The 25,262-nt window shown below is 43.3% G+C and overlaps 1 protein-coding gene across 3 annotated transcripts in view; it reads right to left on the bottom strand.

The window, feature by feature from the left end:
* Positions 1-25,262, bottom strand: part of DIP2C (disco interacting protein 2 homolog C) — a 359,853-nt gene that overhangs the window by 165,791 nt on the left and 168,800 nt on the right. For 2 of the 3 annotated variants that reach the window (XM_060005263.1, XM_060005260.1), the window contains exons 2-4: positions 20,502-20,573; positions 18,751-18,918; positions 9,195-9,305 (exon numbers count right to left, since the gene is read on the bottom strand). In XM_060005263.1, coding sequence (XP_059861246.1) covers positions 9,195-9,305; positions 18,751-18,918; positions 20,502-20,573 — 351 coding nt within the window. The remainder of the gene's footprint in view (positions 1-9,194; positions 9,306-18,750; positions 18,919-20,501; positions 20,574-25,262) is intronic. The other variant, XM_060005261.1, reaches the window with a different exon arrangement.

Below are 25,262 nucleotides of genomic sequence, written 5' to 3'. Positions count from 1 at the left end.
GGGTTTCCTGTAGACAACATATAGTGGGCTATGCTTTCGACCCACTGACAGCCTCCATCTTTTCATTGGTGCACTTAGACCACTTACATTCAAAGTGATTACTGATATATTTGGATTACTATTTACCCATGTTTGTTACTGTTTTCTGTTTGTTGCATTTGTTCTTTGTTTCTTTGTCTTCCACTCTTTTTCTGTCTTTTCTAGTTTTAATTGAGCATTTTATACAATCCCATTTTTTCTTCTCTCTTGGCATATCAATTATACTTGATTTTTAAACTGTTCTTAGTGGTTGTCCTTAAGTTCACAATATACATTCACAATTAATCCAAGTCCACTTCCAAATAACACTATACCACCTCAAGGGTAGTATGAATACCGTATAACAGAGTATTCCAAATTCCTCCCTCCTGTAACACTGCTGTCATTCATTCACTAATCCACAGGCTATAAACACCCAATACATTGTTTCTATTATTACTTTGAACAAATGTTTATCTGTAAGATCAATTAAGAATACGAAAACCAAAAGATTTTATTTTATCACCTATTCCTTCTCCAACATTCTTCCTTTCTTTATGTAGATCTGAGTTTCTTACCTATCTACCTTCAGTCTATCAATCAGTTCATTCTTCATTTCAGCTACAGTGTTTTTGATTTCTAGCACTGTCTTTAGCCTTTCTCTCAGAGTTTCCATTATCCATCCCCAATTCTGGGGCAGCAGTTTGCCCAGTGACCTCAGTTCTTTTCTTTTTTTTTTTTTTTTCCGGTAAGCGGGCCTCTCACTGTTGTGGCCTCTCCCGTTGCAGAGCACAGGCTCCGGACGTGCAGGATCAGTGGCCATGGCTCACAGGCCCAGCTGCTCCGCGGCATGTGGGATCCTCCTGGACCGGGGCACGAACCCATGTCCCTTGCATCAGCAGGCGGACTCTCAACCACTGCACCACCAGGGAAGCCCGACCTCAGTTCTTTGATGGTTCAAAGAAGGGTTGCTGATTTTCCATGTGTAAAGCTTTTTCTGGTGAGGATGTGTATGATGACTTCTGTGCTTCTACTACAGGCCAGGGTGGAAACCAAGTCTATATCCTCTATTCCACTTTATTCTCTTCATTGTTTTCTCATTTCTTCTTTTTGGGAACTCATTCAATTTTCCTTTTCTAACTTCTAAAGTTAAATCCTATTTCTTCAATTTCTAGGATCTCTTCTTACCTAATGTAAGCAGTTTTAATTTTGTAATTATTCTATCAATTTCTTTCTAAGTACTATTTTGGTACATCCCACAAATTGATTCACATTTTTTACCTGAAATACAACATCCTCTTAACATGTCCCTCTTCAACCAGGAACCCATCCCAACCCAACTAACTATACATTCCTGCTACACTGATATTTCTAAAATGCAAATCTGACTGTGTCATTTTCTGTTTAAATTACTAGGCACAGCTATCAAGTTTGATTAGTTTTGGACAAACAGGCCTTTAAGAACTGTCTTCAGCTGCTATACTACAAAGCTACAGTAATCAAGACAGTATGGTACTGGCACAAAAACAGAAATATAGATCAATGCAACAGGATAGAAAGCCCAGAGATAAAACCATGCACCTATGGTCACCTTATCTTTGGTAAAGGAGGCAAGAATATACAATGGAGAAAAGACAGCCTCTTCAATAAGTGGTGCTGGGAAAACTGGACAGCTACATGTAAAAGAATGAAATTAGAACATTCCCTAACACCATACACAAAAATAAACTCAAAATGGATTAAAGACCTAAATGTAAGGCCAGACACTATAAAACTCTTAGAGGAAAACATAGGCAGAACAAACACTCTCTGACATGTATCACAACAAGATCCTTTTTGACCCACCTCCTAGAGAAATGGAAATAAAAACAAAAATAAACAAATTTTAAGTTTAATGAAACTTAAAACCTTTGGCACAGCAAAGGAAACCATAAACCAGACAAAAAGACAGGCTTCAGAATGGGAGAAAATATTTGCAAACGAAGCAACTGACAAAGGATTAATCTCCAAAATTTACAAGCAGCTCATGCAGCTCAATATCAAAAAACAAACAACCCAAACCAAAAATTGGCAGAAGACCTAAATAGACATTTCTCCAAAGAAGATATACAGATTGCCAACAAACACATGAAAGGATGCTCAACATCACTAATCATTAGAGAAATGCAAATCAAAACTACAATGAGGTATCACCTCATACTGGTCAAAATGGCCATCATCAAAAAATCTACAAACAACAAATGCTGGAGAGGGTGTGGAGAAAAGGGAACCCTCTGGCACTGTTGGTGGGAATGTAAATTGATACAGCCACTATGGAGAACAGTATGGAGGTTCCTTAAAAAACTAAAAATAGAACTACCATATGACCCAGCAATCCCACTACTGGGCACATACCCTGAGAAAACCATAATTCAAAAAGAGTCATGTACCCCAATGTTCACTGCAGCTCTATTTACAACAGCCAGGACACGGAAGCAACCTAAGTGTCCATCGACAGATGAATGGATAAAGAAGGTGTGGCACATATATACAATGGAATATTACTCAGCCATAAAAAGAAATGAAATTGAGTTAGTTGTAGTGAGGGGGATGGACCTAGAGTCTGTCATACAGAGTGAAGTCAGACAGAAAGAGAAAAACAAATACCGTACGCTAACACATATATATGGAATCTAAAAAAAAATAAAAATGGTTCTGAAGAACCTAGGGGCAGGACAGGAATAAAGACACAGATGTAGAGAATGGACTTGAGGACACGGGGCGGGGGGAAGGGTAAGCTGGGACGAAGCGAGAGAGTGGCATGGACATATATACACAACCAAATGTAAAACAGATAGCTAGTGGGAAGCAGCCGCATAGCACAGGGAGATCAGCTCAGTGCTTTGTGACCACCTAGAGGGGTGGGATAGGGAGGGTGGGAGGGAGACGCAGGAGGGAGGAGATATGGGGATATATGTATATGATAGCTAATTCACTTTGTTATAAAGCAGAAACCAACACACCATTGTAAAGCAATTATTTTCCAATAAAGATGTTAAAAAAAAAAAGAACAAAAAAAAGAACTCTCTTCAGCTGCATCTTCTGCCTTCTCCATTCTTACACAACCTTGGGCCTAGTACAGCATTACGAAAGAGAACCTTCTGCTGTGGTGATGATTTTCCATATCTGCACTGCGCAGTATAGTAGCCACGTGCCTTAAAATGTGGCTGGTAAAGCACAAAAACAGAATTTTAAATTTTATTTAATTTTATTAATTTAAATTTAAAAGGTCCCTTGTGGATACTGACCACCATGCTGGGTGGTATAGCTCTGCACAGATGGAGCCTGTCCTTCACTGGGAATATTTAGTTTAGTATGCAGTCTGATTTAAGTCTTCTCTTTTACTCTAAGTAAGAAAATGTTATTTCCTGATTTTTACTAAAATAAATTAACTAATGAAACATTTAGTTGTTCAGAGAGAACACAGGTCATCACAGAACTAGGAACCACATTAAAATGAGTAAATCTTGTCAAGTTTACTAGAGAAAGAGAAAACTTCTCAATCTAGAAAATTAAACTTCAGCGTCAAGGAAGAACTCACTATAGGGTAAATAAACTCTGGAAGCAAACATGTTTTCTGTATTTTTGCCTCACGTGTAGTCCAGAGCGGAATGCTCAGTACACAAACCTATTTGCATGTTTGTGAATGAATGAATACTAGGATAAAGTCCTTAGTCCCGGAAACTGATCATTGCTATGAATCAGACTTCATCATCAGCACAAAATCAGTCTCAAGGATGGGTTCAGAAGTAGAAGTTTCTAGTTCACACTATCTCTCAATTTTCTATTAAAAAAATTCCATTTTTATAAGTCTCATAGCAATGGTTCTCAAACTCTTTGACCCAAAGAACACTTTAAACTCAAAAACTGCTGAAAACCTTTAAAAGTTTTATTTATGGGATTAATACTTTGATATGTACTGTATTAGAAAGGAAACGGAAAAACTTTTTAAAACACAAGACTTCACAATCACAGATTCCACTAGCGGTCAGAATGATGATATCACCACATGTCAGGCAGCCTCTGGAAAAACCCATTGTACATTCATGAAAAAAGTGAGAATGAAAAAGGCAAGTAATGTGTTAGTGTTATTCTGAAAAGGGTTTGACCTCACAGACATCCCTGAAAGGGTCTTGAATCCCCCACGGGTCCCTGGATTCTGTTTTAGCTCCTCGTCCTAGAGGAAGACAGGGCTCCGTGACATTCTACCAGGAATGAGCACAGGGTGGATCAGGACACCTCAGCACTGAGAAGGCAGCTGCTCTTGTCCATGTCTGCACACAAATTATGAGATGTAGTTTTTTTCAAACTGTTCCTAAGCCCATAAATAGACAAAACAATCATTTAAAACATATTAGGAAATCATATGTTATATTTTAGTTTTAATATATTCTTCCTTGTCATAATCAGTCTTGGTTGGAATACAAACAACTCAAGTCTCAAGGTTTTCTTTTCCACGGTTTTTGGTTGAGGGAAAAAGGTGTTTAAAAAAACAGCTAGAATCTTTTAAAGCTCAAGTTAGACTTTATCAAGTGAAAGTAATAAAGTGCCCAATATAGAGTTTGACATTTTCTAGGTATTCAGTAAATGCCTATTCATTCACTTTCCAAATCAAATTTTAGTTCCCAAAGAAAATTATTTAAAAAGAAGAGAGGTGCACACTATTCTAAAGAATTCTAGTAGGAGTTCATTACCATGTAAGGCCATGGGTTTAGAAATGAAATGAAAAGGTATAGCCAAGAGAGATTAAATCTGTGACTATATGGTTGACTAGATCGACTGTTAATTAGGTCAATTGTCTAAAAGATAATAGAATTACTTCTTGGCTGATATATTTGGTCACTGAAGCAACCAAAGTAACTCCACTGCAAATTAAGTGGTCAAAGAATTTTAGAAAGCAAAATCTCCTTAAAGTCACAAAACTTTTTCTCTTAAATGTCTTAAATCTTCTGTGCTGGCTCAGGAGAAAATAAACCAGAAAATCCTGAAACATGGACACTGGTAACAGACCAAAACAAGCTTTTAAGATTTCATAACCACAGTTTAAAAAATATATGAGCATAAACTCCAAGAAGTACATCAGTGAAATGTCTAAATTAAGAAAACTGACTAGAGTATTTAAAAACAGGAAATAGCAGATAACAACGTAGTGAATGAGACTACCAAATGAGCCCTGGGAATGACCCAAAGGCCCTCCTTAGCTTTCCTCTAGGGCGGATGACATCCTATACAAGGGGTGGTGCTCCATGTCGGTTATAGAAAACGAGAACCCAACTGAGCTTTCAAAAGCATATGGAAAGATCCTCTGGGTATGTTTGCTCCTTATGTAAATTAAGCAGTCATTATTTATTCAAAATTGAAAGGAGTGTAAACTAAAAAAAAATTAAAACAGTATATACGGCCTATTTTTCACATCTTACATGACACTTCAAGGAATGTCTACACAATTTTTCATGTATTCTCTACTTAGTAAGTGAATAGCTGAGGCGAATTCCACCATCTTTAACCTACGAATGAAAAACTTAATTCTCTAAAGGCAGACCCAGAGACCATCATCTATACAACTGTACAACCCAGACATCTTGGGGTCACCCCCAATCCCCTCTCTCACACACTCCTGACTTAACTCAGCCTTCACGTCCTCAAGCTACTACCTTCTAAAGACATCTCAAGTCTCACTGGCACTGACTGATCTAAACAAATATCTCAGGTATTCAGGGTCTTTCCAAATACTCCACTTCTAATCCATATCTCCACAATGCCACCAAAGTACTCTTCAAACCCCACAACTACTCCAAACGTGACTTTGCCTAAAATCTTCAAATGGTACCCTAGCACCTTCAGGATAAAGTCCAAATGCTTGAGCACATATACAAAATACCTTAAAATCTGGCCCCTCCTACCTAATTTCTTGCTTTTCCCAAATGTGCTCTGCTCCCTTCATCACCCTTTTCTTCAAAAACCATTAACTAGGCACTATTTTAGGTGCCTGGCATACACAAATGAACAAAGCAAAGATCCTTGCCCTGGTGGACCTTACATTCTTATGGTAGGTAGAGAGCTGACTGACAGATGGAGAGAGATGTGGGTAGACGGATGACAGATTGTAGGTAGATAAATAGATGGTGTATATAGATAGATTATTGGTAGATGATAGATAGCTAATAGATGGTTGACTGATAGACAATTTGGTAGACAGATGATCAACAGACAGCTAACTAGATAGACAGATGATTGATATTGGCAGGTAGGTAGGCAGATGATAGATTACTGATACAGATAGATAGTGAGATGATTGACAGATGGGTAGATGGACAGACAGATGACTGAGAGCGTGCCAGGGGTAACAGATGCAGTGGATGCAAACAAATCAGGCTGGAAAGGGAAGGGACTGTGTATGAGATGGCATGGTGCTTTACCATTTTAATTGGGTGGTCAGAGAATGCCTCACAAAAACAGGGAACACTCAGGGAACCAGTGTGGCTGCAGAGGAGGGCGACGTGCAAGACGAGAGTGTGGAGTGACAGGAGGCCAGACCATGCACATGGTGGGTCACTGTTGCCACACGACTCTTACTCTGAGAGCAACAGGAGCTGCTGGAATTCTTGAGCAGAGGAGTGTCGCCAGCTAACGTGCGTTTAGAATTCAGGGCGCCGTTATGTTGAGGGCGCCGTTATGTTGAGCCTCTGAGGGCAACCGAGTGAAGGGAACCAGAAAGAAGCAGACGAAGTGGGACGAGGGTGCCTGGAGAGACGCCCACAGGAAACGAAGTTGCAGGGACAGGAGCTGCTGGAATTCTCTGCAGCTTCCTCCAAAGTGGGGAGAGTTCCGAGTCTGGAGTTCTAATTGGGAAGGACTAACGCAAACCGGAGCTTCCCCTGCCTCACGATGATGCTCACGAGAACTAAGTGATTTAAAGTAGGGCCTGAGGTAGGGGCTGGACAGGATGGGGTCTGGTTTCCTCTGCAGAGGGCTGTGCTGGCCATGTCCCTATGGACTGGTGACAATCAATCCCCTGACGTCGCCCTCCATTCTTCTCCTCAGCACCACCCCTCCATCGAGTCTTCCCCTCCGCCCACAAAGAGGGGTGGTAGTGTGCACAGGTGAGCGGAGACGCACCTGAGGCCCAGAGATCACCACCTCCTATTGTACTGTGTTCACCTCTCTCAGACTTTTACTTGAAAAGAAAAACAGTGACACCACCGCCACCTGTCCTACTGATTTCCCAAAATAACTAGGAGGATTTGAACAAGACAATATACCTTATCAAAGGCCATATAAAGTTTTTACGGTATATCATCCTCCATCCTCATCGTTAGGAAAGACATATAATGTAGGACATAGATCGTACTATGATTTAATTTCCATCTAAACTTAAAAAATTAACACAAAAAATACAGGTTAGAAATGGACAGGAGATATAATCTTCTATCTGGTAAGAAGTCAGATTACAGGGTCAGACAAAGCTAGATTTGCATCCTAATTTGGTGAGTTAGTTATCATTAACAATCACTGAACTTCAATTTTCTCATCTATAAAATGGAAATAAGAACTTGACCAGTTTCTCTGAGAACTAAAGATATGGATGATAGTAAACATGTGTCTACCTGTGTGTCTAAGTGCATGTCTACCTATATATCTATGTGTATGTCTACATGTGGCTATCTACCTGTATGTCTCCTGTATGTGTTACTATGTATGTGTATCTACCTGTGTGTGTCTATGTGTGATATATAAAATGAACAACACACTCAAGACAAAGGAAAAAATGGAAACATTCCACAGCAAGTCGACAGCACATATGTGTGTGCTACCCTCCTAATTATTTGAAAGGGGCCTTTGAGATGCCCGAATGAGTACAGTGTGCTCTTGGTATGTGCTAGGAGTTAAAATACCTGTGAAAAAAAAGAAGGTGTATCTGGGAACAAACTCCTGCCCTCACTCCACCCCCACATACTGTCCCAGGCACCAGGCCTGAGGGGGCCAAGAAGGCAGGAGCAGCAGTGAAGCTGCACTGGGCTTCTTCCTAGTTTCTCAAGACCATTCTTCTTGCTTCCGCAGATGAAGATTTCTGATGCCATAAAATCTGTCTTACCCCTTCTTCCCTTCCAGAAAGGAGAGCAGGGCCAGGCAGGCAGGCACACAGCTCCTTAGCGGGAAGGGTGGTGGTTTATCTTGCAAGCCCCCATTAATGGAAAAATTCACAACGCTGAGAGGCTCACAGGGTTGACCCACCCACCTTGGTATGAACTGGCTGAGCTACTTCTCCTCTTGCAGTCTCAGCTTCCTCTTCTGCAACATGAAACAGTCATAAGTACTTCACCTTTCTGTTATAAAAACCAAGTGAGATAATGCCTTTGCAAGTACTTTGCAAAATATAAAGTGATATATAAATGTTATAATTTGGGTTGTCATCATGAGCAATCCACATGTACCCTGAACTGGTGTCCCAGCAACAACCCTTACTGATAATTTTCTTTTAAAAAATTAGGGAAGCAAGTAAAAGCAACTTTAATCCAGATGTTGGGGGGAAAAAACTTTTTTCAAAAAGTAAAACATTAATCACAATACAAGTTTCCTGATGCTCAATTAATGAAAGAAATTTAAGCCAGTCAAGCCCAGGTGATGACTGCAATAAAACGGAACTATGAAGATAGCATTCTTATACACAACATCATAAAACACAAAGGAAATAATAAACGGAGAACATATAACTTATTAAGAATCTTATTACTTTTTTGAAAATTGTACTTGAAAACAGAAATCACTGAGGTTAAAAGAGAAGGAAAAAATACTAGCAACCAAGATTATGAAAAGTAAAACCAAACTTTTAAACAGTAACACCTAAAAGAAATAAGCAAAATTTGGCTTATGAGAGGTTACTTTTTAAGTTCTTGTGAAATTCTAAATAATGGAAACTATCTTAAAAATATAAAAAGAGTTATTATTTACTGAATTTTAATGTGTACCCTAGAGGGTATATTTGTGTCTGAGATAAGATGGCATCTGTGGGCCACATGACCAACCACAGGGACATCCAAACTCACTGCCTCATACTCACACCGTTTCTGCAGACATGTGCCCACTCGTTCATTTCACCATCACCCACATTACAGACCCCACACCTGGTGCCTTACCCGACCGATAGCGCTCATCTCGTGACCCTGAGGACCTTCGGCGGTGATAGCGAGAGGCGGAGGAAGGAGTAACTGGAGCCCGGCGCTCTGGAGGCAACGCTTGATCCACTCCTGGGTTAATGAGGAAAACAGCAAAGTAAGCAGAGGTTTACTGGCAGCTGGAGTTAACTTATTTTGCAAAACAAATCATTTGGTAGAATAAATCTCTGACTCTCTGCTTTCCCACAGCCAAGCTGAAGCACACAGGGGAGTGGGCATGGAGGGCTGGGACATCCTGGACAATGAACAGGAAAGGAAGAAGTATCCGGGGTAGGGCACGACTCAGGGCCCCGACACTACAGCCTTCAGAAACACCGGTCCAGGCTCCTTCACGTCACAAATGCCTGTTATGTCATGTGCCATGATGCAGAGTAAGCTACAAGCAATAATTCTTTAAATTACATTTATCATTAAATTAAAAGCAACTGCAAATAAGTCTTAAAGGATATTTTAATAATATAATCCAGGTAACCAGGATGGAGCATAAACTTTCATCTTTGTTCATTCAAAATTTCAAACTCTCTGCAATCTGACTCCATTTGATGCTAAACAACTGAACAAGTTGTATTTCAATATGGCTTTGAAGAATTACCAAAACTGTTTACATGGTCAGATAAAAATGATTCAATGATACTGGCCAAAAGCTGACCTAACTCTAACAATCTTGATACCTATTCAGAACTAGAGTAGTCAGAGGCACAATTTAGATAAAACTAGGTACTACGGGAAAGATGTAATCACTACAGTTCAGAAATAAAGTAATTCTGAGCCCTGAGTATTAAAGATTAATGGTTGCTTCTTCAGAAAAGGGTTAGTAATGCTCAGGAGAAAGTAAACCAGAAAGAGCAATTTTAGCAAAAAACTGTCTGGTCCCTGGTTTTCTGTGATGGCTCCATGAGAGTTAGCTATTCGTCCCTGAGATTTGATATCCCTCCTATGCTGGTGATTTCTGAACCTCACTTTTTAATGGAATGTTTGTGGGCCCTACATATTACGTTTGCTATGTTAGAACTGCACAAAAGACACCTGCACTGCAGGCCTGGGTTAGGTTCCATGGTTTTTCATCTAGCAAGCGTATTAACACTGCTAATTAACAGTCCTTGTCACTGAACTGTTCACAGCTCCAAGTCTCCTCCAGCTATTGTCTCAAATCTTTTAAAAAATTACTTTGTATTTTTGTCAAACAGATGCACAGAATTTATGAAATCAAAGACTACTATTAGGTCTCATAATGAAAACAGTAGTTACCTGGTATTTACGTTCATATTGAACCTTAGAATTCTAAACAAAATTATTTGTAAATTTAAAAATTTTAAATTTATTTGTATAAATATATTTATTTGAAAATTATTTATATTCACTGCCTTTCCTGTCAATTATTGTCAAAGAAGTTAAATTATTAAATGTCATTCTGATACTATAATCTTTATGTAAAATCTGTTTATTTTTTTCTTTTCTCCTGTGTCAACTTTTATAACTTTTCCTTTAATCCCACTGAAGGAGATGCAAGCAAGCGTTTCTTCTTATGGCAGGGGCGTCACAGATCTACTTCCAGTAGGTCTTTTACCTGGGCTGTTCCGTTTACCCAAAGAAGAGACGTCCGGTCTCCTGTATTGTGACTAAACACAGTGTTCACAGTGTTTAGCTGGAGATATTCTCACTCTCCAGCACATGCGCTCTGATTCAGGGCCTCTGGGGGCAGTACTGCCAGGTGTCCCCAACTCCAGAGGCTCTTAGTTCCCTTTCTCCAGAGAGCAAACATCTCTGGGGGAACGGGGAGGATGTGGATCGCCTGTTCCCTAGATGCCATGCCTACCCCCACCCCCCGCCGTGGTTTCATCAGCACCTTCATCTGCTGCCTTCCTCCCCTTGGCTAAATAAGGAGCCTCTAATTATCTACCTTATATAGCTTAAAAACACATCACTATTTCTCCCATTCTCTTGTCCTGGGGATTTATACTTTATCCATTTACTGACATCGTAGTGCAGCTCTGGGAAGAAGCAGAGCTAAATGTACACCTTTGAGCTGCTGAGGTTAAACAGTGCCTGATACACACACACACATCTAGCTTTCAATCTCGGTAGTTACCCGTCTAGTTCTTTCAAATACGCTTTTTGGAATTAATTTCAACCTTGACCCCTTCCAGGTCCCTAGGTTGTCATATACTTCCTCTGGGAAGTGTAGTCATAGCACTTACAGACCAGCTATACAGAGTTGTAGGTTAGTTCTCACCTGTTGCAGTCCCTACACATCTGTCTTCAGAAAGCTAAGTCTGCATACAAGCACTGTGAACATTTACTCTCATAGGCTGAAAAATAGAGCTTACAACCCAAGTTTTAAAAAGAAATGAATAAATTAGACAAAAGGAGAATAGCTTCAACAGGTCACCAGCAACAGGACATTAAAAGAGACTAAAATATAAGTGTGCATATTTCAATCATTAGTTTTTATCTGACCTCACTGTAAATGAAATTTGAGGTAGCTTAAAGGTACCTCAGTCACATATGCAACTCCAAATTAGAATGACCTGGTACCACAAGAGAAGCCGGGGTAGTATAACCCATGGCCCATGACCCACAGTAAGAGGAGCTGACCACATGCTGCTGCTGGGATGGGCTCCCTCCTGGTAAGGCTAATCACGAATAATTAGTAAAACACATAATTACAACACAGTACTCAGCACTGCTGAGGTCTCACATTCAGGCACGATTGAAAACTAGCTCAAAGGAAAGCCACAAGATGACCAGTGTGTCTACGACACAAGGTGAGGCATCCCAAGGAAGGTGGGTGGGGTAACTGTCCAGAAACACGCAACGCAAGGGGGATAAAAAATTCTCCTCAGGCAAAAATGAGACAGAGATCAAGACTGGATCTCTTCTCCGACAAACATCTATTAAGCACCACTAGCTTCAGATCCCACACAAATTGAGAGGAAATGCACTGGGGACACCGCCATGCTCTGGAGCTGGAGCCCCATCTGCTGCCATCACGATCCGACCCTGAGCCTCAGTTTCCCATCTTTAGGCAGGACTGATAGGAACAGCCAACGCTTTACAGCAGTGCAAGCACTTTATATTTACTAATTTATTAACATAGGCATATGACATAAGTTTCTGCCATTTCACTGAGAGAAAATGCAGGCCCAGAACTGGGTCTTGAACTCAAGCAGTCTGTGCCACTCTCACTAGTGCCCTTCCATTTGTGATGGGCATCCTTTCCTGGTGCTCCTGGGTACCTGCTGTCACTCAGAGCCCAAGCAGAGGCCAGGCCCTTGAAGCGGAGGCTACGTGCTGTTCAGTGCTGCACTCCAGGTGCAATGATCACTGGTTACATGGACCAAGTCCAGCTGGTACTTTGAATCCATGGAGAGGTATTTTTGTGATCTCACCACAAAACTACTGTTCAAGAGCATTCTTATAAAGAGAGATGGAAACTCCTACAATTCCAGACTGCTGCCCAGGAACAAACTCAGAGCAGGTGAAAACTGCTGAGGTTGTGTGACATGAAGGTGTGCACACATCGATCCTTGCTTGGGACAGGGGCAGGTTAAGAGCCCAGAGAAGGCAATGACTGACTCGCTGTCTGCCTCTGGCCAAGTGCTGCCCCTGGCTCACAGGAGGGTCTCAGGAAGCACTGCTGAACCAGTAAGTGAAATTTTCAAGGCTCGTGCAGAGTGCTGCAACTCATCAATTCATATACTACAATCTCAGAGAGCTTTTGTTTCCTCTAGAATTGCCACGGGACTGTAAATAAAACTCCTCATCAGAGGAAGAAGACCAGAGGTGCATAAGAGGAAAAGAGGAAACAAAAGGACAGCACAGGAGAGAGCAAAACATACCTCGTCCCGCTGCTGAGCGTGCGCCTTCCTGGGCCCTCACACTTCTGCACATGGCACCCCACCTCTCCACTCCCTCAAACACCTCCATCCCCTGGGACTCCTCTCTTCCCCACCCTACACTTTATCCTCAAGGTTAGAAAGGTCACCAGGCTTAGCGCTCAGCCCTGCCCGGGTGCTTTCACAGTCACACACCACCTGCAGCTCCCAGCACCCTCTCTGCCACCAGGGCCACTACAGCCCGGAATGTCAGTCTCTCTCTTCAATCCAAGCAGGGCTCTGACTGGTTCATGTCTCTACACCCTGTGGACCACAGAACCGAGCCCTAAGCTCCTTCCCTGACTGCCAACCTCCCTCCACCACACCCTCCTCGCCAGCCACCTCCCACTCGTGCCTCCAGGTTCCTGTCACACAGAAACACTCTTCCCAAGTTTTTGCCCTGTCCTATCGCTATTCACTCCTCCAAATGCTTTTTTTCCCATCCATATGTAAAAACTTTGTTTAAGCCCAAGGGAGAGAAAGCAGAGAAATAAGCCATTTTTATTAGAACTTCAATTACTTCTAACACATGTTTAAGAAAGGTTCCCCCAAACTAACATAATATTGTAAATCAACTTTACTTCAATAAAAAAAGAAAGGTTCCCCAAAGAAAATCCTAACAATATAGTTCTGGCACCTAAACAACCCACCAATTTCAGATTATTAAATAAATGCAGATATTTCATTAACGCTATGGTAAACTAGATAATAGAAATCACAATAATCCTCCTATTAACCTAAGAATAAGGCCCACAGGGGCTGGTCCATTCACCCAGACACAATGGTGCACTACAGGCCAGAAGACCTGCAGTATAGACACCTGCCAGAAAAAGTATTTCTAAATTCAGACAGTAAGGGAAATACACTGAAAAACCTTGGTTTTCAACATATTTTTAAAAGAAATCATGAAGGATGTGTACGAGATAACCTGCATAAAAAAGTATATAAGATTTAAAACAAACATCTTGATTCAAATTCTGGTCTTATTTTTACTAATTGCGTAATGGGACAAATCGCGCAGCCTCTGAACCTCGGTTCCCACATGTGTTGGGGTGCAGCCATGGACACATTAATACAGGAGTGACTGCTACTCCCAGGACCCTCACCGTGACCCAAGGCTCTCTGCTCCCTGCACACAGCATTCGTGGATCTCAGGGTGCCTCGACCTCACCGGGCACCCAAAGGGCTCTCACTTAAGTGAAAACATGCTTTAGGCAGTTGGTAAAACTGACAAGGATTTTTCCATATTTCAAGTTTGTACAAAAACAATTTTTGAATTGTCCCATTCTCTTCTAGCACCTAATTATACTTTCCTTCACACAACAGCACTTATTTCTAACATAAGTACCATCAAGGAGTTTGCCAGAAAATAAACAGGACAACTGTAGTACAGGTGAGAAATTTACTACATTCACTTCATACTGACGCAAATGAGAAGAGCACAAAAGAGACAGAAATCTCACCATCAGCACTGTAACATCTCCCTGACCATGCTGACCATGCTGGCCTGATTCTTACATTACTGTCCCTCTTGTGTCTACCTTACCCTCCATTCGCATGAAGCCTTGCAATAAATCAGTATAAATTTGCTAACCATTTTCCTATTCATGTTTGAATTTTCGTAGGGACTCATGCCTGGAAAAGTACAGATGACCTGGAGTTCAGGGTTTCACAAGAGCCCCTACCATCATGCATCTGTGTCTCATCCCCACATCCCAGCACTTGGCTTTGCTCAGCAGGGAAGTTCGGAGGCAATGAGAATATATGGTCAGGATCAGGGCTTCGGATTTCTGCGTTTTCCTTATAGATTGTCCACAAAAACCCATATGAGCCAGACCCAAAGTAGACACCACTCTCCCTGCTCCATGCCCAGCTCCACCTTCCGTAGAGTCTCAGCTGTTCCCTGTTAACTACTGGTGTCTGGGGGAGGAACCTGATTGGTTCATGCCACCAAAAAGAAGAAGAAACCCATCAATAATCACCAGCTGTGTGTGATAAAATAAGAATACTACTTAGACAACTGAGAGTAGCAAGCTGTGTATCAAGATCATGACCAGGGCTTACCTAGGATACAGGTCATTTACCTTTAGGTGATGAAAGTTCATTTCCTGTAGCAACTCAGTCTGGAAAGAATTCATGCTAAGTCGCAGGCCACCCTGATTTAACTACTCATATTTCTCTTTTTCTGGCATTTAACTTTGCAGGCTACACCCCATCCATCATGAACAGATGGCATGGCCGAAGAAGTCCCCTAGGACCAGCTCTGTGTCCCTACAACCCAGGTCAGACAGGCAACACACTGCTGTGCCCAGGGAAATGAGGGCTGCATTTTGGGAGACAAACTCTGTGGCAGGATGAAAATATAGACCAAACTGTGCACCTGGCACCAGAGAAGCAGAGCAGTTGTTAATGTGAAGAAGCAGAACCGATCAACCACAGCAGTGCCAGTAAGCTTCATTTTCTGGAGAATATAAAACACAACGGCCTGTCCTAACCCCAGGGATCAGGCAAGAAATCCTTGTTGAAGTGACACTGCACTGAGCTTTAAAAGATGCACAGGTACAGGCAGAGGGCACAAGCACGTACAGAATGCCTCACATGCAGTGTGACATCGGATGTAGGCTGGAGGAGGTGAAGAGAGGTCAGGCTGCTATCCGTGAAGCCCTTCTGATGCAGACGAGTCTGCACTCCGGGTGGGGCCGTCTGCCTTCTCCAAAAGAGCAAAAGTGGACAATAAACTCGCCCTAACCAAGAGAGGCTCCTCTCTGAGTAGGCTGTTCACGTGGATCCCACAGCCGATCCCCAGCGAGCAGGAAGGAAACAGACAGACTTGCCCTCTGGTCACGGTAGCCGAATTCACCAAGATTTTCACAACTACACAGTCACAGTAAGTCCTTGTAACTGAGCACAAGACGCTTGCTGTTGGAGGAGAGGCGAGATGGGCCTGGAGAAGACTGGATCTATATAAATCACTCACCACTCAGAAACATTTGATGCCAATCACGTGGAAAGTAATATTTAGCCAATACATGCATCATGAGAATAGAGGGACTATTTGGTCAAGGAAAGTTTCACTATTTATGGTAATGTTGGAATGTTACTACCTCACATCACCATGGCCTTGTCATGAAAGCAGTGAAGACTCATATAGAAGCTAACACCACGTGATTAAGATACCCCTGGAGAGAGTGGTAGAGAGTGGATTTTATCTTCTATTTTCATAAATTTTATCAGGTTCAGAGACTAATGAAAAATATATAGTTTCAAAGACTAATGAAAAACTGCAAGACAACTAGAACCAAGTAAGTTCTCCTGAATAATATTTTCTCTTTGATAATGATTTTCAATATATTCTGACCCCTTACTTCATTAAATACATAATTTTCTTTTTTCTTTCTAGCTCTGGCACACTTTCCCTCATCCAGCTTTAGGTGAGCATTCAACACTGTGCTCCCTGAAAACAGCGTATCTTTGACTGGGTTCCCCAGTCACTCACTTCTGTGCAGAGAAGAAAATCAGGAAAAAGCCTGCTTCCCCAGCACTTTGCCTCGGATGGGGTAATGCTTGGGAGCTCAGACTAGGGTGCTCAGCTGTTGCTGAAGGCTGTGGAAGCCATCCTAATTCATAATCGTGTGTCCCAAACAAATCTCCAAAGTATATTTGAAATATCTTTAGAATACTTTCTAGAGAAGTCTTTAAACAATTTTTTTTAATATATAAATTTATTTATTTATTTATGGCTGCATTGGGTCTTCGTTGCTGTGCGCAGGCTTTCTCTAGCTGTGTTGAATGGGGGTTACTCTTCGTTGCGGTGCGCAGGCTTCTCATTGCCGTGGCTTCTCTTGTTGTGGAGCGTGGGCTCTAGAGCACAGGCTCAGTAGTTGTGCTGCACGGGCTTAGTTGCTCTGTGGCATGTGGGATCTTCCTGGGCCAGAGCTCGAACCCATGTCCCCTGCATTGGCAGGTGGATTCTTAACCACTGCGCCACCATGGAAGTCCCTCTAGAGAAGTCTTAACTTTTTCTCTGATAAATAAAAATAATGTTAAAAAAAAAAAGAAGTAAAGTTCATCAAAACACAAACTACTTTTAGAAAAGTGTATGGCAGGATAAGGGTAACTAAAAAGGAAAACAAGATATTTCTCATAAAGATCCTACACCAGGGCTTCCCTGGTGGCGCAGTGGTTGAGAGTCTGCCTGCCGATGCAAGGGACATGGGTTCGTGCCCCGGTCCGGGAAGATCCCACATGCCGCGGAGCGGCTAGGCCCGTGAGCCATGGCCGCTGAGCCTGCGCATCCGGAGCCTGTGCTCCGCAACAGGAGAGGCCACAACAGTGAGAGGCCTGCGTACCGCAAAAAAAAAAAAAAAAAGATCCTACACCAAAAGAATCATGTCTAAGACTGACCTAGTCAAGAAAGAATTCTCTGATTTAGATCCACGTGCTCTCCTTACTGCTTCCCAGAGACAGTCTTATACGTGTGACCATTCATCCGGGGCAACTTCTCAGAAATACAGATCAGCAATAAGAACTGCAAAACTACCTGGGCATCTGGTCGCCCAATCCCAGCATCATGGGTGAACCTGCCTTCTCCTTCCCAGTGGGAATGGCGTGGCCACAAGGGCCAGGGAGCAGTGTTCCCAAGCAGCTCTCACAGCCTCACACATCCGCAGGTGCAGCAGTGAAGCATACAGAAATTGCGACGGGGCCCCTGCAGCTAATGCCCAACTCCACCACCCGCCTACCACCGCTCCGCTCTTCCCCACACAGACAGGCATCACGCCCGTCAGCAGGCCGGCATGGAGAGGAGGGCAGAGCCACAGCGGAGAGACCCGGCTGGGTTCCCTCCTCTAAGATCCTGGGGGTCAACTGTGACATAACAGCTTAGTGTCTGTACCTGATTCTCAAACAATGCCTTTTATTCGAGGTAAAACCCTGAAGCTTATAAATGCTTATTCCTTATTGTACTAAAAGGCGCACTGAACTCATCTTTTTGGGCTTCTTATATTCAAAATATTGCTCACTAAAATAATTTTGACCTCTGAATAGGATCACGACCTCTAAGAATACACTCTATGATTAACTGGTTCAATTTTTCAATTTCAAAACTCCGTAACTGCCCTCTGGAGATAGGAATACCACGGAGCTACAGACCTTACTCCCTGAAGCAGATCTCAGAGGTCAGGATTCATTAGAGTTCATCCTTCACCCAGGTCTCTGGCTATGAGACAAAGTTTAGCGGAATATCAACAATTTTAGGAAGAACTGTATGATCTGTCATGCATTCTTCTCTCTTAAGTGTTTTGTAAGTGGTGCTCCAAATGCAAAACTATGGTTGTAAAAACCGAGTATTATATTTTAATAGAAAACACTCAAAAACTGGGCCCTGAGTCAGCAGGATGTTCATGGTCCGGGGTCTGTGACAAGCTCTTTGCCCAAGGAGCACTATGGCCTCGATAAGTCGCACAAGTTCAAATGGAGAACAGGGGCTCAGAAACAGGACCTCCTATGTTCCCCCAAGGCTGAGCCCTCACTTCTGTTTAGAAAGGCATCAGGTGGACAGTCCATTGCAAACGTGCCCTGCCGTGGGGGGTGTGTGTGTGTGTGTGTGTCTCTCTCTCTCTCTCTCAGTTAAGTGCGCTCACCGAAACGAAAGTAAAACAGTGGCCGGTTTCCTGCGGTGCTGGCCGCCCGCTCTCTGACCGCGGCGTCTCGGATGTCACACACCCCGATGTTGCCAGCCTGCAGCATTCTTCTCGGGGCTCCTTCACTGTGCTGCAGTCTACACCGGACCACGGCAGCTCCATTCGCTGCTGTAACAAGTTGAAAAAAAACTAATTAATTCAAACTTTAGTTTTTTTTAAATTTGTTACAGCACCGAGCAGAGCGGCCGACCCCATGCAGAACAGCATAAAGAACATCAAAGGGACCACGCCACACAGGGCCACCCTCAGCGCTCAGCAACACGGGTCAGCCACGTTCCTGGCACTGTCACAGCTCCAGAGCCATCTTCTGGGAAGGTGCAGAACTGCTTCTGTTTCACTTTTGTTTGGTAAGGCACGGACAATAAAATCTAGCAACCCAAAGGGCCTACAGTCTCCCCGCCAGCCTTCCTCCAAGACCAGGAGGGGCCAAGTGCAGACAGGAATTCATCACAACAGCTCTGCTGGAGCACGAGAGGAGGAAAGCGGGGAGACCACATCTAGTCGTCTGCCCACGTGTGCTCTGAAGTCTCTCACACATGGGGTCAGCTAGACAACACACTTATGTTCCATCCACTCAGACAGCGCAGAGCTTCTTCCTTTTACAGACTAGACAGCAGGAAAACCCAGGCCGTCAGCTAAGGCAGGCCCACGCAGCCAGTCCATCTTTATGTTAACTCTCTTAAGTACCGAGAAAAGAAAGAAATCACACACAACCAAACAAAGCTAAAAAAGCAGCAGAAACTCAACACACAAGTTAAGTGTCCTGGAATGTGAGCCACAGGTGGGGACACTCCTTCTGCGCCCACAGCACTGGAGGCTGTGTCACAGCCCGGAGAGCCGGTGGGCCTGCGCTGGGCCTGCACATGCAGACTTGAACCTCTTCTAGCAGAAGCGGCTCAGCAGAGCTTCACATTTGTTCCAACACTGAACACTGGAGAGTCTATTTCTGTTGCTGTCCTTCCTCCTGGAGGACTTGTGTTAGCTTTAAGCCATTCCTAATGCCCAGAAAATTCTCAAGGTTGCCCTTGGGCTGAACTGAGCTTACATCAGAACGGAGTGTTACAACTGCAGCCCAGTATCATCTTCCTTTCCCTGAAATGTACAGAACCCAGCTTGAGGACAGAAATTCTACACACTTGCACACGTGCAAACGCTGGAATTAAACAGGATTTGTACTTGGGGAAGAATCCATTACGTTGACAATCACGTTTCAAGAAACAACCAACCTTTACAATTTTATAATACCAGGCAGGATGTTACACCATTTTTCTAGATTTCTAGATTGGCCCTCCACCCCGCACCAATGACGTCAACGAAAACCTTGGATTAATTTAAACCATTATCAATAAATTTAACTTACTAAGACAAAAGTCATGTTTAAACCATAAATGCTCTCATATTTTTTATGACTGTAGCCATTTTAAAGTAATCAAACATATTACTGCAGCTCTATGAATAAAATACCTATTAAATTTATTAGGCACATTTATAGAAAAGTCGTATGTATCTTCTAAATTCACAAAATATCCTGCAATCACACAAAGGAGTAGGATGTGCCTAGTGCCACCTCAATGGCGTGATCTGCATGCAGACTGGGGACTGAGGGAGGACTTGTGCTCAGCTGTTCTCTCGCGTGTTACAGTTAACTCTTAAAATGGGATGCTTTATGCTACTCATCAAGGTTTACGTACTCGGAGGCTGGGGCAGGTAGGCTCCAATCAATTTCGATCTCTTCTTTTCATATCCTTTTTGTGTGATGTCACCTGTAAGAGAAGGAAAGGGAAGTTCAGTATGCTTTCACAGGTAGAGCTGAACACTCAACTGTGAAGACACAGTCACATCTGTGTGTGTCTTCTATTTCCTTATAATTATAATTTAAGAAGAAAGCACTTCATATCATTCACCTTGACATTTCCTCTGCTCACAAATAAATACTCATTTAAGTTATATAAAATCCTTCACTACGCGCACACATGCTTGTCCCTGGCCCCTTCTCACAAGGTTTTGGGTCTGATGGGGTCCAGAATTAGATTCTTGCAATCTTATTCACATCTGTGGGGCAGGAAACCTCCCCGATCTACACGGCTCTCATTAACTCAATCAACAATGGATTCTGCAGGTGTCTACCCCAGTGAGAGCTGGCCAAAACCACCACTGATTAGCATCTTCCTCCATTAATGAGACTTTTTTTCTTATCAGGCGTGTCGGTCCCAAGGACTATACTTACTGCTAGCGTATTTTTGAAAATAAGTGTCTAAGATGAAATGAAACAGTAGATAAAACAAAGCAAGAGAACATAGGACCTATGGAATCCAAAATATATGAGAAAGAAGCTTATCAATAAAACAGGAATTAAATTGCTGATGCCAGAGATTCAAGAGCCATTGCTAGGCTGGCATTTTCCCCAAGTGCCAAGTACCTGGGACAAATAACCTTTATGACGTGCAACAGCCTTTCCCAATTACAAGCTCGAATGTACCCAAAATGCTGATTTGTGCCCTTGAATTTTTCTGAAACTGTTAATTTTTTTCCTAATATTCTGACCAAGCCATCATTCCTAAAAGAGCTAAACACTAAAGTTTCAATAAAAATACAGCAAACAAATGAAAAGTTATAATGAGTCACACACAAGTTGCTAAGTCCGCTTTTCCTGGTGGTGGTGCTCGCTACATTTGATCAAACCAGAGGGCACCCTGACCCAACCAGCTCACAGCTCACTGCAGTCTTGTCCAGCCCACGAAACACATGACTAGTTTATGCACATGGAGCTGTAAACAACATAAATAAATGAAAACACAGCCCGCTATTGACTATTGAGCATTTTTGGTGCTAAAACACACTGACCGCTCTTTGAAGACAATAAAACTACGAGAAAGCTATTTTTTGTGCTAATTGTGCTGCTGCTCAGCATTTTATAAACCCAAAACTAGTTTGCTCCCTGAGGGGTTGCCTAGAGGAAAACAGAAGCACGAGACAGGGAAAGGAGCACGTGTGTGGGGGGTGTGTTGGTGGGAAAAGCACATACTGGCCTGTTGGGAGGCCACCTGAGCACAGGGTAGACACCTACTGTTTACCGGGTGTTTCCCTCCAGTGCTCTCCCTTTCCCAGCCAACCCCACAGCTGCTCTGCACAGTCCTGCCATCAAATCCTAGCCTGATGAACGAGCCCCGTCCAGCTTGTTCTTCACCCAAAGTTCAGCTTAAGTTTTGAGGAGGAGATCAAGATGGCAGAGCAGGAAGATGTGGAGCTCACCTCCCCCCATGAACAAATCTAAACTACATCTACATGTGGAACAATTCTCACTGAAAACTAACTGGAGACTGGCAGAAAGACTCCTGTACAACTGGGGCTATAAGAAAGAGCCACATGGAATAGGGTAGGAAGAGAAGTGACCTGGTCAGGAGCTGTGCCCCACGGAGGGGACTCAGAGGAAGAGGGAGATCACAGGAGCAGAGATCTGCCCTGGGGAGTGAGCGGTTTGGCCACAGATCAGGCTCCCTGGTGCTGGGGTCTGACACAGTGAAGATGAGTGCCCTTGGCTGGTTGGAGGGCCCATGGACTAACGGGAGGGCTGTGGGAAGCCTGGGCTCCACGGTGAGGAGTGTGCACGCCGGCTTGCTCCCATGCAGGGTGGAGCGAGGGCTGCTCCAGCAGCTGCTGGTTTCCCATAGCCTCAGCCAAGCGACCGCTCCAGTCCCGCTTGCTTCATGATGGGGAGAGGGCCCAGCTGTAAGACTCAGAGCAGCTCAGACCCAAAGCAGCGACTGAGTGGGGTGGCGGCAACCACTAGCAGCGCTTACACAGGTGGCGAGTCAGAAGCAGCCCTGACCTCTGTCAGTGGCCAAACCCCCCAACCCCGCTGAGAGCCCACACAGGCACCTCTTGCTTCAGCACTGCTGGGGCGACGCGACTGGTGCGGGGAGCGTGGAAAACATACACTTAAAGGGAATGGAGCCGGCTTGGAACTGACCCTCAGGGCTTCTGCTCCAGCAACTTGGGACCTGGCCCGGCCCCAACAGGATGTTGATGCCATCGAGCAGAGGGGAAGCCCAGCTCACACCTGGCTGCAGCCCTCACCCCTCCATCTTCAGCCCCTCCTCCTAAAAGTTGAGAGCTGCCAGCACACCCTGGGGGTAAGACATGACTTGTGCTCACAACAGATAATGAAGCAAAAATAAACAAGTTACCAGATAAAGAATTCAAAGCATTAGTAATAAGGATGCTAACTAAACTTGGGAAAGGAATAGATGAACATGGTGAGAATTTTAGTAAGAAACTAGAAAATATTTTTTTAAAAAAGAACCAGTCAGAATTGAAGAATACAATAAGTGAAATGAAAAACACACTAGAAGGAAAGAAAAGCAGATTAGGTGATAGTGAAGAACACATAAGTCATCTGGAAGATAGAATAACGGAAATCACACAAGAAGAACAGTAAAAAGAAAAGCAAATTTAAAAATGAGAACAGTTTAAACAATCTCTGGGACAACATCAAGCACACTAACAACCACATTATGAGGTTCCAGAAGGAGAGATAGAGAAGAGGGTAAAAATGTATTTGATGAAGTTATGGCTGAAAACTTTACAAACCTAAAGAAGGAAACAGATATCCAGGTACAGGAAGCACTGAGAGTCCCATCCCAAACAAGATGAACTCAAAGAGACCCACATCAAGGCATATCATAATTAAAATGGCAAAAGTTACAGATAGAGGATTCTAATGGTAGCAAGAGAGAAACAAAGAGTCTCATTCAAGGGAACCCCCATAAGGCTATCAGCTGATTTTTCAGCAGAAATATTGCAGGCTAGAAGGGAGTGGCATGATACATTTAAAGTGCTGAAAGGTAAAAACCTGCAACCTAGGATACTCTACCCAGCAAGGTTACCATTCAGAATTGAAGAAGAGATAAAGAACTTCTCAGACAAGCAAAAACTAGAAGACTTCATCAATACTGAAGCTACCCTAAAAGGAATGTTACAGGGTCTTCTCTAAGTGGAAAAGAAAAGGCTACAACAAGAAGAATCTATAGGAAAAGAAAAACCCCACTAGTAAAGGCAGACATACAGTAAAGGCTGAGGATCAACCATTTAAGCTAGTCGAAATATTAAAAGACAAAGTTCAGCTCAAGTTTTAAAAATTTCTCAGATGAACATTTAAGTATTGGGGGGGGGGGTCCCTCCCTTGAAGCCAACCTCAAAGGACACTCACTATTCACTCTCATTTTAAATGTGGTCTTACTTTGGAAAGCTCCAGCTGTTAAGATCCTGGCCTAAAGGAACACAGGCGCTTTCCGCGTGAAGCCACAGCTCCTCTTTAAAGGGGAGATGTTAATGTCGGCCTCACAGGGGCGTCCACTCAGGTTCCTGACCCCACAGACTCAGAAAGGCTGGGTGGGAGGCGGAGTCAGTACCTCCACGCAGGTGTTCTATTTCAGCTCCACTACTAAATCATGCCACTAAGCAGTCAGCTCAGAGAACCTCCAGATATGACTCAGAAATCCCAGGCTGCTATCATCTTTCGAAACCTAGAAGAGGGAAAGGGAGACACTATTTATTGAATAACTTCCACACCCCACGAATTTTATCTAAATCACAGGTTGGAAAACTACAAATCCAGCCTGTGGGCTGTTTCTGGAAATAAAGTTTTACCAGCACACAGCCATACTCCCTGGCAAGCACCACAACACACAGCGTGCAGCCTGCATAGCCAGAAGTATTAACTACACGGCCCTGTCCTATGCGTCCTAAATAATCTCTTTTAATCCTTATAACAACTGATGTTACAGGTAAGAAATCGAGGTGCAAATAATGGTTATGTTTCTTGCCCAGGCCCCCAGATCTATGAAGAAAACCACCTCTGTCCAAGTCCAGAACTTTTCCCATGAAAGCCACACCTAGAGTCTCCACTCGAGCCTCCACTCTGTGACCACTGGTCAGCATTCTTGCCACCGGATGTCCTGTCCAGCTCTCCGCCTGATCCGGACGCCCTCCTCAGGGACAACCTCTCACCCCACTGCCTGTTTCCATGCCCCCAGCCCCTGCCCTGTCTCAGTGACATCCCAGCCTTGAGCTCTGGCCACACAGATTCCTGCACAAGTCTCATGAGGCCTCAGATGGCTGCTTACAGTTTGTTTTTGTAACACATACGAGTGGCTTATCTTCAAAGCCGGGCTGTGACACCTTCACGGGTCAGTGTCCTACAGAACCGAGTATGACCCCTCTGTTTTACAGACCAGGACTACGTATTGATGGAGTTAATCACAAATGAGCAGCAGACACCAACATACAGAACGACTTCAAATAAGCGACTGGACAGATGCTGCATTCATAATCAGGGAAAGTGCCCGGTGATTATTTAACTGTTTAGTGGCCATGTGGGGAAAGGACAGAGGGAAATCGATGATTATTCCATTATTAAAGTGTGTGAAACACCAGCCTGGCTCATGTGTTAC

Source organism: Delphinus delphis, chromosome 2 (genome assembly GCF_949987515.2).
Source record: "Delphinus delphis chromosome 2, mDelDel1.2, whole genome shotgun sequence".
In the NCBI taxonomy this organism is placed as follows: Eukaryota; Metazoa; Chordata; class Mammalia; order Artiodactyla; family Delphinidae; genus Delphinus; species Delphinus delphis.
This window is presented reverse-complemented; position numbering and strand designations above follow the sequence as displayed.